Source organism: Carassius carassius, chromosome 5 (assembly GCF_963082965.1).
Source record: "Carassius carassius chromosome 5, fCarCar2.1, whole genome shotgun sequence".
Taxonomy (NCBI): Eukaryota; Metazoa; Chordata; class Actinopteri; order Cypriniformes; family Cyprinidae; genus Carassius; species Carassius carassius.
Window position 1 is genome coordinate 1,200,629 of NC_081759.1, and position 12,500 is coordinate 1,213,128.

A 12,500-nucleotide genomic window follows, 5' to 3' on the forward strand; every position below is an offset into this window, starting at 1 on the left:
CCTCAGTGGTACTAATATAACAGTATTATATAAAATAAAATTATTGTATACAATTGTGCTCTATTTATAATTTTTTGCATTGCATTAATCAAAATGAGTTTTATATTACAGTAATGACTTTTTTATTCATATACAGTAATGTCAATGATTCAAAAATGTTCCTTTAAGGGCATCATTTTCTTTATGCATATATATATATATATTATTTTTATGGGGGTGAAATGTGCACCTGACACAGAGATTTATGAATGATTTTACAGGTGTCATGTAAGGTCTTGTCCTCCACAGAGACTAAATAACTGCAATATCTCTTATCTTATCTTAAGAAAAATAAAACCAAAGTGTGGGACAGGATTTTCATGAATTCAATCCAGGTGAAATAAAACTGCATGAAAGCATTAGATTCCTCTTATGTCTCATCAATATCATCACATAGATAAGATCATTTCACTGTGTGTCGATGCATCAGAAAACACATTCAGCTGGTGAATCCTAAACCATGCAGAAACAAATCTGTGTCTGTAACACACATGCACTAACATGCACACATTCCACACACTGCATTTCTGACACGTGATGTTATAATGAAGATTACAGACCTGATTCTGGATCTGGATCTGGATCGGTCTGTGTGTGTCGAGACGGCGCTCGGAGAAAGAAAGAAAGTCTGCAATAGATGACAGGTACAAAAAAAGACTGAGTTAAACATTAAAACCCAAATTAAACATGCAACATAATCAGATCATGTGACAATGTAGCACACTAACATAGTAGAACATTTAAGAAAAACAATACATCAATATGGTCTGGAAATGCAATTTTTACAAAGTTCGTCAGTATTTCTGTCTTGTTTTTCAGTGCAAACGTCTAAAGATTTTTTTTTTTATCAATATATACATTTATCTAAGAAGCAAAATTATATGAAATAAGAAGTCTTTTAACCTTAAACAAAAATAAATATCTGCTAAAGCGCTCAAAAAAAAAAAAAGGAAATTGTTTTCATTCCGCATTTGCAGACATCTGATTTGGTTTTCAGCATAAACCTTGTTTCGTTTTATTTAATGTCTCACAAACAAGACTTTATATGTTCATTTTGCATCTCAAGTAAATGTATTCTGATTTAAGGATGTTTAGATATACAGGAAAACAAGACAAATATACAGAGGATAGTGCATGCAACATTTAATGCCATAACTATGAATTTAAGATGACCTTTTTAAACCTTCAGAAACACTGATTAATGTGTGTCAGGAGTAAATGGCCATGTGTTAACCTGAACAACCTGAACAGAATTCATAGTCAACCAATAATAAACAGGACAAGGATTAAAAATTAAAACCGGTTTTGAAGGGCAGGTCAAACCTGAGTAGTGTTATGGTTAAAACACACACACACACACACACACACAGATATGTGGCTATTCATGTCGATGGGGATCTAAAGTAATCAAAGGTCATGCAAACAAAACGCCTTGTTATTCTGTTCCTGACAAGCTAACATTAACTGAAAATATCTGTTTGCTTTCAATAAAACACATATAATGAAAGATACGTTATCGTGGCTTTCAACAGCCCAGTCCTGCAGGAGCAAATTTACTCAAAGTGCTTTACTATCGCAAGAGTGTCTAATCTCACAATAATCACTTTGCAAAGGTAGGTCAGATAAAACAGCTTCCTGTACTCATTTAGTTTCTGTATTGTCTATTGTGCAACGGTGTACATGTTAATAATCATGCTAGGAGACGTGTGTTGTGCATTAATACCTAGTGATCTGACTAACTAGACAGCAGTTTAGTGCATGTAGTGAACTGTCAAGCTGACTCTGAATGTGTTGATGATGCCTACCAAGTGTGCTGTTTAAAGAGGTGCACTAGATAGACAGAAATCTTGTGTAGTTTTTAACTGACAGTTCGGTCTGCTGCAAGAACGAACACCAGTGCACTGATTAAACCGCTCCTGAGTTTATTTTATCACATGTTACACACGAATGTCTGTCATTAGAGCTCGAGGTTGTGTTGTTTATGTTTGTTGTTGTTGTTGTGGAGGGCGGAACCCGTAGCACCGATACTGTTAATAAACCGCTAGCAGCGTCGCACACTCACCTGCTTCACGCGTTCGCCGCAGAAGACGCGTCCCGTTGAGGTAAAACCGAGGTAAAATCAGAATAGAGACGGTAAATGGAATGTAAACATTGAGAGTAATCCGCTCTACACCGCCATGACGCTTTCCTCTCAGCTGTGCTGCTACGGTCATGTGACGCCGCCACGTCATGACGCAATCACGCAAGAGCGAGCGAACTCTTTGATTTGGCTTTAGCAGAGTTTTTTGTTGATTGTGTGTGTGTGTGTGTGTGTGTGTGTGTGTGTGTTAATACTGTATTTAATAGAATTGATCCATTGTTGGTAATATTTGATGTATTTTGTAATCCATTGGCAATGTTCCTTTTTGTAATTGTTGTTTGAGTAATAATAAAAACATTTTACATTAACTTAAAAAAATTATAGGCTGTAATAATTGTGCTAATTTCCATTAACTTGAGTGCAAATGTATGTACTTGTTTGTTTGTTTCGTAAGTTAATTTGATCTTGAGTTAACTCACTGGCAGTATATTGGAGTTAATTATTTTAATAAAACAGCATTGTTTATTATTTATAATGTTTTATTACATCCAGTAATTTAAAAGACTTTTTCAGCAACATAACTGGGACAAAACAAATTCAAACAAAAGCAAAAATAAGATTCAGACTTCAACTTAAGTCACCAAAAAGGACTTTATTAGCAAATCTTTATTTACTATTTAATCTCATTTCCAAACTGAATTTAAATGAACTTACATAAGTAGTTATCAGACAAATATACAACCAACAAGTATTCTTCAGTCATACTAATATATATATATATATATATATATATATATATATATAGACCAATCTGGCTAATCAGGATTTACCTTCTAATTAAATTAACTAAATCATGATAAAAAAAAATCTGAAAAAAAAGACTGACATTATGTAATGGTCAAATTTAGAGCTCAAGCAGGGAGACGATCTCGTGATGTTCCTGAGATTTTTCAACACTGTTGTTCAGATAAAGTCCTCAGTGACCTCACAGCTCAGAAAGATCTTCATCTTTCTCTCTCTTCAGGCTCAAGACGGACTGTACGCCGACAGAGATGTGATTGTGCTCTTCTCTCTGCAGATCTGTGTCCATCTCTCCTTCACTGGGCTCCTGTTTGATTCGGACTAACCTGGCTGAAACCGGACCAGAACCAACTGGATTCTGAAATAATCTGGTTTGTACTGGCTCTGAAAAACCATCTCTTCTAATTCTAGACCTGTTAACAGAGAGAAAGACAGGGTTTGTGAATTATATTCATTCTTTAACTCCATAAAAAGAGTTTAAAGGGCACCTATTATGCCCCTTTTTACAAGATGTATTATAAATCTCAGGTGTCAGAAGTTTCAGCTCAAAATACCGCACAGATCATTTTTGAGTGGAAGCAGAACAGGCTGATTTAGTCCCTGTCTCTTTAAATGCAAATTAGATGCTGCTCCCCGCCCCCTTTTACAGAGCAGGGCTGGACTGAACAACTTCTATAGCTCTTATAAGAAGACATTTCTTACTTGAAAGCTCTTGCATGAAGTAAAGATGGCAGATAGTATGTGTGTGTATGTGTGTGTGTGTGTCTGGCTCACTGGGGGCGGGGGTCACATATAACACGGCTGTCAATCACCTATCGTGGGCGGGGCTGGTAAAGTGTGATGTCACTTTACGGATTCTGTGATCCGGGAAGCTACAAGACACTCATGATTGCTTCTTGTTGGAGTGTATTTATTTATGTCTCGCTTCCCTGTTTTTGTATCTTTGTACAAGTTTTGCAATAAAAAAAAATAAATAAATAAAAATTAAAAAAAGAGACACTCGATTTATACAGATTTTTTTTTTAAGGAGCAGGTAGATTTTAAATTATAGAGTGGTTTTATATAAAGCGCATGTGCATATCTCTCTGTACATTTATGTAATAAAATTTATAATTTATATATTTTATATTAGAAGATTATCGTTTTAACTCAAATAAAAAAGAACATTTGATTATGATAGGTTTAATAATTATTTTTATATTGCACTGCAATTACATTTACATTCTTTCAAATATTCAAATCGTCAATCATCCATCTTATTTTGACTAATTGTGCATCCACATTTAAATTATTTAATTATTGGCTTTTTATCCCCATTTGGGAGCCTGTGATCTGGACTGAAGGGTTTTATTCTGAAAGATGGTGGGTCTCTGACCTGTAGTTGTAGAACCAGTTGCTGACGGTGCTGGAGTGCAGGCCTAGCTGTGCTGCGAGTCTCTCGATGGTGTGTGGAGACGGATACGGCTCTGTCTGATACACCGCTATCAGTGCTTCTCTCGCCTGAGCGCTGAGGATGACACGCGGCCTCTTCATCACCTCACACCGTCTCCAGCGATCACACAAACTCTGTGAATCACAGTCTGATCCGATCAGAGCACGTTTGAGACGAGCTGCGGAAGAACATTTCACTCTAATGAGGATCGTTTACAGGAAAAGTTCATCCAAAAATAAAAATTCTGCGATGTAGATGAGTTTGTTTCTTCATCAGATTTGGAGAAATGTAGCATTGCATTACTTGCTCACCAATGGATGTGAATGGGTGCCGTCAGAATGAGAGTCTGATAAAAACATCACAATAATCCACAGCACTCCAGTCCATCAGTGAACATCTGGAGAAGACAAAAGATGAAACACATCCAGCATTAAGACGTTTATAACTCAAAAACACAGAGTCTATAATCATAATAACACTTCCTCCAGGAGATGCACTTTTTCACTGCAGGAAGTGTTATTATGATTATAGACTATGTATTTGAGTTAAAAACGTCTTAATGCTGGATGTGTTTCATCTTTTGTCTTCTCCAGATGTTCACTGATGGACTGGAGTGCTGTGGATTATTGTGATGTTTTTATCAGACTCTCATTCTGATGGCACCCATTCACTGCAGAGCATCCATTGATGAGACATTTCTCCAGATCTGATGAAGAAACAAACTCCTGATGGACGGAGGAGGAGTAAATCAAACACACATTGACCTCTGTGGTCCCTCTTCTTCATAGCGTTGAGCTTCTGGATGTTTTGAGGGTCTTGGAGCCACAGATGCATCCGAATGAAGTTCTCTTTTCCCTTCAGACTGAGTTTAGTCCAGGGTTTGGGGTGCGACAGCAGTTCAGACACAGAGCTTTGAGTTAAACCCAAAACCTCTTCGCCAAACACTCGCTGACCTGCCAGAACAACAACTATCAGGAACAGCAATAGAACACAGAAACACATTCAGATTCTACATTCTTCATTTCATGTTCATTGATTATAATTACATTTTTCAACAATTTTATTTAGAAGTATGATATAATAAATATCAAAACCATCTTGTGATGTAAAATAGTTTTTCCACTTCATCAGTCACCAAAAGAGACTTCATTAGTAAACTTTCATATCATTCTTTACCATTCGGTCTCCAAATCAAACTGAACAGCTGTAAACCTACAGAAAGTAAATATCAAACAAGTATAAACCCATCAATTTACTTTCTTTAAATCAAAAAATATGAATGAAAAAAAGAATAAAATACTGAAATTATTAATCAAATGTAAATGTGACAGTTTTGGTACATTACATTCCCATTTATGATAGTTATATAATTGATCATTTTCTTTAAGTCATATTCATGAATAAAAGCATTCTAATATTTTAAATTAGCCTTTATTTTTACATATTTCTTTATTTTAAATTTAATTTTTAGTTTATTTTTTATTAATTTTGTTATTTGGCTTTTTATATATTATTAAAATCAGTATCTAAATCATTCTAAAAAAAAGTATGATTTTTAAGATAAGTTTGTTTTTCCCATCTAATTTATGTTATTTATTTTATTTAAATTACTGAATTAAATCATTATAATTTGAAACTGAATTTAATTTTTTTTTTTTTTTGGATAAATAAAAAAATGTACATTCTACATGTTTTAGTTAATGGTGATAATAAATGCTTCTGGTCTGTAGATGTTCCTCCTTCACTGTGCCTCTCTGTTTTCTGCTTCAGCATTAGATCAGTTATGACTCGAGGAATCACTGATGTCTGGAGCACAAACTTCTGATGTGTTTTAGATGCAGTGAAGACTGACCTATGTTGTTGAGGGTGAGAGTTTCTTTGACTCTCTGTGTGATGCTGAAGGTGTCCAGATGCAGAGACTGAAGCTCACAGCTGCTGCTGGTGTCACAGGAGCGAGGCCTCGGACGCGTCTCCGTCTTAAACCACTGCACTCTCTGATCCGGGTCTGCTGGAAGCGTCTGGAACGAGCGGCTCACAGAGGGCTCAGCATCTTCATTTATTTCACATTTGACCTTCTGGATGATGCTTTGGACGAAATCTTCCAGGGACTGAATGCTGGGCTCCAGTGTCCCATAATCCCCCTCTTCCTGCTGGACAGGTGCGCAGTTCATCGCAGACGTCTGCGTCTCACATTTGGGCTGCTGCAGGATGTTCCTGATGATGTCATGTGATGCGTCTCCACCGCGCTGAGATCTGCTGCCTTCATCACCATCATCATGCACTGGAACACACCATAGATATATATATATATATATATAATTATTATTAATTTTTATTTAAACAGAAACTATAGGCAGAAACTTTGAACATATAAACATCATTATATGTTAGTTTAAGTAATAATTTTAGAACTTCAATTGAAAATTTATTGCAGTTTTAGTTAGAATGGAAACATTTTTAATCAGGGTTATTTTAGCTATTAAAAATCTTACTTGAAATAAATGGCAACATAAATAAAATATGAAAAAAACTAACTAATGTTTTTTCAGATCTGTATTATCATTGATTTAATTTGAGGCATTAAAACAACTGAAACTAAACCTCAAATTAAATGAACCTCACTTAAAGTTTTGAATTCACTAAATTAGACACAAATGTAAAAGTAGAAAACAGTTGCATTAACCATATTTAAATCCCAAATGTTGATGTGATAACTCTATAAATGATTTACAAAGAATAATAAATAGTTTTAAAGTGAGATCTGAGGCTGCACGGACTCTCCATCTAATTATTATCCATCTTGATTTATCCATCCATCCATCCATCCATCCTTTCATCCATCCATCCATCCATCCATAATTTCATCTAATTATTATCCATCCATGCATCCTCTCACCTCTCAGTCTCTCCTGGATGTCGCTGAGTGTTCGGATGCTGTGCTGGTCTGACAGGAAGTGCTTCATTCTCAGGAAGGGTTCTCTTCCTCTGTTGGTCAGTTTGCTCCAGGGTTTGGGTCGGGCCAGTATATCACTGACGGTTCCCTGAGAGAGACCGAGCACATAGTGACCGAACACCCGCTGGCCGATGTTCAGCCGCTGAAGAGCCTCTTTGACCAGCTGAGCTAATCGAGCCGTGTCAAACTCCTGCTCATCCTCACCAGAGTCAGGCTCCTCTTTACTGAAGCTCTGGACACTCAGAGATGATGAAGATGAAGCTGGTGACCCAGAGATGAAAGAGGAAGATTCATTCAGGGCTTCTTCTTCAGTGCAGTGATGAGACTCTGGCCTTTCTTTCTGGATCACAGGATCTGTCAATGAGCAAAGGTTTTTTTTTGTTGTTGTTTAATTTTATTATCACGTTTTTTATTATCTCTTTCTATGTGAAATAGACTGTAGTATAGATTTTATGTAGGCCGGAGAAGACTATGTTCAGTTTAAAGGTTAAAGTCACATTATACCAGGCTTTCTCAAACTCAGGTTTGAAAGTTGGCAAAAATAAAAATGTAAATAATTAAATATTTGATTTGAAGTAAATTTAAATGTGTATAAATAAGTTTGAACTAAAAACAATTAAAACAAAAAAATACAAAAATAAAATTCTTCTGTATTATTTGAAAATTTAAAAATAAAAAGTACTAAAAATAAAACTTTTAAAACTTGTTTTAGTTTAATTTTGAATAAAAATAATGTTTAATTTCAGATAAATTAGAAGAAATAAAAAAAAAAGTTAATTAAAATAACTAAAAAACAAAGCACTAAAAAGCTTAAATATGTTTTTTTGAAATAAATTATTTGAGAATTTTAAATTAAAATACATTTTTAGATAAAACAAATAAATAAATCTATTACTAAAAATAAACTCTAATTCAAATAAATAATTCACAAATAAAAAGAAAATCTAAATAAAACCTAAATATTTAAGTTGAAATGAAAAGTAAATCATTTAAAAGCCAAAATTGAACACTTACTAATAAAGTGGAAATATTTTATTTACCTGCATGTCACGTGACCATTAACAGACATCAGAGAACCGTAAACATGTGAATGTGTTATTAAATTATTAATATATTAACTTTTTCATCATTTAATTTCAGCTGGAAGGATTTGTGAAGTGGATGAAACCCTCACCGTTATCAACAGAGACGCTCCTGACATCAGAAGAAGGAGAAAACACCTGAGAAGAAGTTTACTGTGAGTTTAAGACACTGTTTCTTCACCAGCGCAGCGCTGCCAGCAAACACCCCTGAACATAGTATACAAGCAGAAAAGTGTGTTTCTCTTACCGAATCTTCGTCTCTGGTTTGCACCAGCACTCGAAGAGTCCTGAAAGTCACATTAAAGAGACGTTCTGATCATTTGTGATACCATATTCTTGCAGATTACTGGAGAAGAGAATATATTCGTGTACCACTGTACCTGAGCTCGGTCTTGATCTTCTCATAGTCCTGCTGGGACTGTAACTCGGCCTGAAGTCTCTAACGAACAGACGGGACGTTAGTCTGAGTAAACGAGTCAATACCCAATCCTCATGCTGAAAGGTTTCTACCTCTATATGCTGTGATTTAGTGGCCAGTTGCTGTTGCAGCAGAGCGACGTGATTGGCTGCTCGCTCCTGGACTTCCTGCAGCAGACACTGAAGTCGTCGCACTTCCTGTTCCAGACGCTGAATGTGATGATCTCTCATCGTAACCATCGTCTCCACATCAGCAGATCTACAAATCAGACGAGCTTCATTACCATCTTCAGCTCAATAAGAACTAAAATACTCTCAAATCTTAAGACACACTTTTTTTTTATCTGGTAGCATATTTATATTTATATCTATTTATATAATACATTTTATATTAAGCAATATATTAAGTGTCTACATTTTGTAATTGTTTACATTTATATTAGGAAGTATAATTAAAACATACATTTAACAATATATTTAGTATATTTATGTTTAGTAGTATTTAGTAATACATTTAGTACATATTTTATTAAGCAATATTTTAAGTTTATTTACATTTATATATTTGCATTTATATTAAGTAGTAAATTTAGTTCATTATTAATATATTTCAAATTTACTTTTATTATTTGTGTTTAGTAAACTGTACATTTAGTGACATTTAATATATTTATTTAGATTTATTTAGTGGAACATTCAGTACATTTGTTTATACTTAGTAATATATTTACATATTATTTACGTATAGTATATGTTTAATTTACATTTAGTAGTATATTTAGTATGCATGTTGTTGTTTTTTGGTATTATATTAAGTATATTTACATTTTAAAATATTTATGTTTATATTGAGTGTTGCTCACACTTATATTTAGTTAAATACTATTGTTGAAAATATATATATATATATATTTTTTAAATAGGTATGTTTGACAATTACCAGTCTTTATAAGAGTTAAGAAAGTCTTACATTGGCGACGCTGCAGTAAACACACACAGATCCTGTAAAGATGAAGACAGCAGATGGAAAGTTTAACTAAGAAACAAAAAAACTAATAAACGTTCTCTAAAACCCACAAAACAAGCAAACAAACCCTGGTTTACATCATACAGCTTCAGTATGGAAATATATGACACATTACTGTTGCTGGGAAAAAGTCTCTTTTCAGTGTAGGTCAGTGTAATCAGATTCTGACTGCATTGATTTAATCTTTGACTTGCATTGAAATATTGTACAAATTAAATTATAAACAAACCAATGAATAAATATTTTACACTGGGATAAATCACAAATTATGACAATGTAAATGCTTAAATGACTAGATCAAAGGATTTAATTAATATATAAATATTTTATTACTTAAAGTGAGGTCTAAAAGTAGTTTTTAGCATTATGAGAAATTTATATAATAAGAAATGTGCACAATTTCAATGTGACGAAGTAAATGAGTGTCACTGATCAGGTGACTCTTTGTTCAAATGTTTTTACACTGAAGCTCAAGATGCTCTTTGAAACAGCTCAAACCATGCTGTTGAACATGAACATGACAGACAAAGCAAATGCTAACAATATTTATACTTTAAAATGGGTCACAGAAACTACAAATTGGTTAAAACACAGGGTAGAAGCTGGAAAATTGTGGCAGCATCTAAAATACACATTTCCCTATTAAACACTGTACAAATTCCCAGAAATTGACGTTATAATCCAGTTCTGTGGTGCTTTCTATCAGTTTTGGAGCTGAACAGCATTCATCCTCATTCACTTTCACTGCATGAGAGAGAGCAGCATGAACATTTTTTAAACATCTTCTTTTGTGTTTCACAGAAGAAAGAAAGTCATACAGGTTTGGAAGGACGTGAGGGTGAGGACACATTGTTCACCGATAAGTAAACCAGTTCAAGAACCTGTAAAGCACAAATGTGCAGTACCTGCACAGCAGATCCCATCATGCACCTCTCTGTCTTCAGCGCTGCACGAGAGGAAGCTGAAGGCGAAGAGCTCCTCCAGTCGCGCCGGCGGTCGAACAACTGCACTCATCCTCCTCAGCCAATCCTGACACTGCTCCGCCGACAGGAAGTTACACCTGAACACAGACCCTGCAGGTTACCATCTACTTCCTGATAGACGTGTTATTATGCTTCATCAGTGCACGTTATAATGGAAGCCTATTTCCATCCTGGGATAAAGAAATAAAAACGTAATTGTGACATCTTGTCTCACAATTCAGGCATTCTGAAAAATAAACTTAAGCTTATTTAATTCTGAGAAGAAAAGTTTAAATTGTGAGGTAAAATTACCTTTGTATTTACCTTTGTGGAGAAAAAGAAAAAAAATGAATTGCACGATGTAGAAATCAGTGAGAAAAGTCAGAATTCTAAAAATAAATAAATAAATGCATAAATTAAAAAAGTCAGATTTTTTTTTTAGATATAGTTGCAATTACGTTTTTATTTATATTTTCCCATGGTGGAATCAAAAAAGCGAAATTGGGAGAATTGTGAGGAAGTTATAGAGAAAGCATAAATGCAAAATTGTGTGATATAAACTTCTATAGTTTGACTTTTTGGTTTTGAAAAAAAAATTGTTAGCTTTCTTCTTGCATTTCTGACTCTTTTTAAGATTTAAACGTACAGTTGTGAGATGTCAGATCTATTAGATTTTAGAAAGTTTTTATTTTTTATTTATATATATATATATATATAATCTTTTAATCTGGTGAAAAGTCAGACTTGCAAGTTCATGTGTGAATTGTGAGATGAAAACTTGTTTTGTGGAGAAAACCGTCTTCTGTACATTATTCCAAAGGAAGAGAGTTTGGTCTAATGCACAGTGCAGCACTGAGGACACTGTGTACATACAGCACTCAGACGCAGCGGGGACACATTTGTTAGTCAAAGCAGTGCTGTTACACAGACGTACCTGATGAGCTTACAGTCTTTACAGGTGAGCTGCATCTGTGTCAGATCTGCACACTCCACACTTTCAATCAGCTGCAGAGGAACCTGAACACACCACACACACACACAGTGCTCCTGAGATGCTACTATAACAGTGTGCTGCAGTTTTTATTTGAATATTTTACCTTTTCATGTGTTTTTTGTCATTTGTATTATTTTTCATTATGTAAAAAATTATAAAGTTTTTATTTTTTTATTCTAATTTTAGTTATTTATAACACTGTTATACTAAATTAAAATTAGATTTTCTTTTGTCATTTAAAAAAAAATTATTATATATATGTATATATATATATTTAATAATACTTTATTTATAGGGTTATTTATATATTAACATTTATATATTATTTATATTTATTTATAAATATTTTTATATTTGATTTCTGTCAATGTTTTTTGTTCAAGTAACATTTTTTTAAATGATTGCTTTAATTTCAGTTTCACTAGTATCGATTTGAATTGGCTGACCTTCCTGTGGTCTAAAACACCATTCGCTCATAATCAAACATAATGAATCAGATGAGAGCCGCAGCTGCTTTATGAACCGTTATGATGCTTTCATGCTGATTTTAATGATCTTTATTTCCGTTTCAGTGCAAAAGAGCCTTCATTGTGCTCCGCAGAAGAACGCAAGCCTACATGAGGGTGAGTAAATAATGACATAACTTTCATTTTTGCTGTGAACTAGTTCTTAAAATCATGAAATGTATTTAAATAATGCTGTTTGTAACATCC

At 34.0% G+C, this 12,500-nt stretch overlaps 4 protein-coding genes across 5 annotated transcripts in view; all 4 read right to left on the reverse strand.

The window, feature by feature from the left end:
* Positions 1-2,242, reverse strand: part of LOC132140573 (myotubularin-related protein 3) — a 27,329-nt gene extending 25,087 nt beyond the window's left edge. For both annotated transcript variants that reach the window (XM_059549382.1, XM_059549381.1), the window contains exons 1-2: positions 2,102-2,242; positions 600-667 (exon numbers count right to left, since the gene is read on the reverse strand). The gene's annotated coding sequence lies outside the window, so the exon portion shown is untranslated. The remainder of the gene's footprint in view (positions 1-599; positions 668-2,101) is intronic.
* Positions 2,243-2,945: 703 nt separating this feature from the next.
* LOC132140209 (homeobox protein cut-like 1) lies at positions 2,946-6,627 on the reverse strand. Its single transcript, XM_059549022.1, has 4 exons — positions 6,205-6,627; positions 5,117-5,305; positions 4,296-4,530; positions 2,946-3,333 (listed from the first exon to the last, which is right to left on the reverse strand). Exons 1-4 carry the CDS (start codon positions 6,521-6,523, stop codon positions 3,105-3,107), a joined length of 972 nt encoding a protein of 323 aa, XP_059405005.1. The 5' UTR covers positions 6,524-6,627; the 3' UTR covers positions 2,946-3,104.
* Positions 6,628-7,213: 586 nt separating this feature from the next.
* Positions 7,214-9,039, reverse strand: LOC132140162 (homeobox protein cut-like 2). Its single transcript, XM_059548974.1, has 5 exons — positions 8,898-9,039; positions 8,768-8,826; positions 8,635-8,674; positions 8,480-8,525; positions 7,214-7,659 (listed from the first exon to the last, which is right to left on the reverse strand). The coding sequence occupies exons 1-5, from the start codon at positions 9,033-9,035 to the stop codon at positions 7,214-7,216; spliced, it is 729 nt and encodes a 242-aa protein (XP_059404957.1). The 5' UTR covers positions 9,036-9,039.
* A 1,665-nt stretch (positions 9,040-10,704) lies between these two features.
* Positions 10,705-12,500, reverse strand: part of LOC132140163 (myotubularin-related protein 3-like) — a 7,356-nt gene continuing 5,560 nt past the window's right edge. The window contains exons 6-7 of the mRNA XM_059548975.1: positions 11,728-11,810; positions 10,705-10,891 (exon numbers count right to left, since the gene is read on the reverse strand). Of these exons, the coding sequence (XP_059404958.1) occupies positions 10,705-10,891; positions 11,728-11,810 (270 nt within the window). The remainder of the gene's footprint in view (positions 10,892-11,727; positions 11,811-12,500) is intronic.

Excerpts from the sequence above, each read along its gene's own strand:
- LOC132140209 (XM_059549022.1), bottom strand. The coding sequence starts at position 6,523 with ATGAACTGCGCACCTGTCCAGCAGGAAGAGGGGGATTATGGGACACTG. Across the intron at positions 5,306-6,204 it reads TCTCACCCTCAACAACATAG|GTCAGCGAGTGTTTGGCGAA; the intron begins GTCAGTCTTCAC and ends TTGTTCTGGCAG. Across the intron at positions 3,334-4,295 it reads AACTGGTTCTACAACTACAG|GTCTAGAATTAGAAGAGATG; the intron begins GTCAGAGACCCA and ends CTCTGTTAACAG.
- LOC132140162 (XM_059548974.1), bottom strand. The coding sequence starts at position 9,035 with ATGAGAGATCATCACATTCAGCGTCTGGAACAGGAAGTGCGACGACTT. Across the intron at positions 8,827-8,897 it reads CTAAATCACAGCATATAGAG|AGACTTCAGGCCGAGTTACA; the intron begins GTAGAAACCTTT and ends TCTGTTCGTTAG. Across the intron at positions 8,675-8,767 it reads AAGATCAAGACCGAGCTCAG|GACTCTTCGAGTGCTGGTGC; the intron begins GTACAGTGGTAC and ends TGTGACTTTCAG.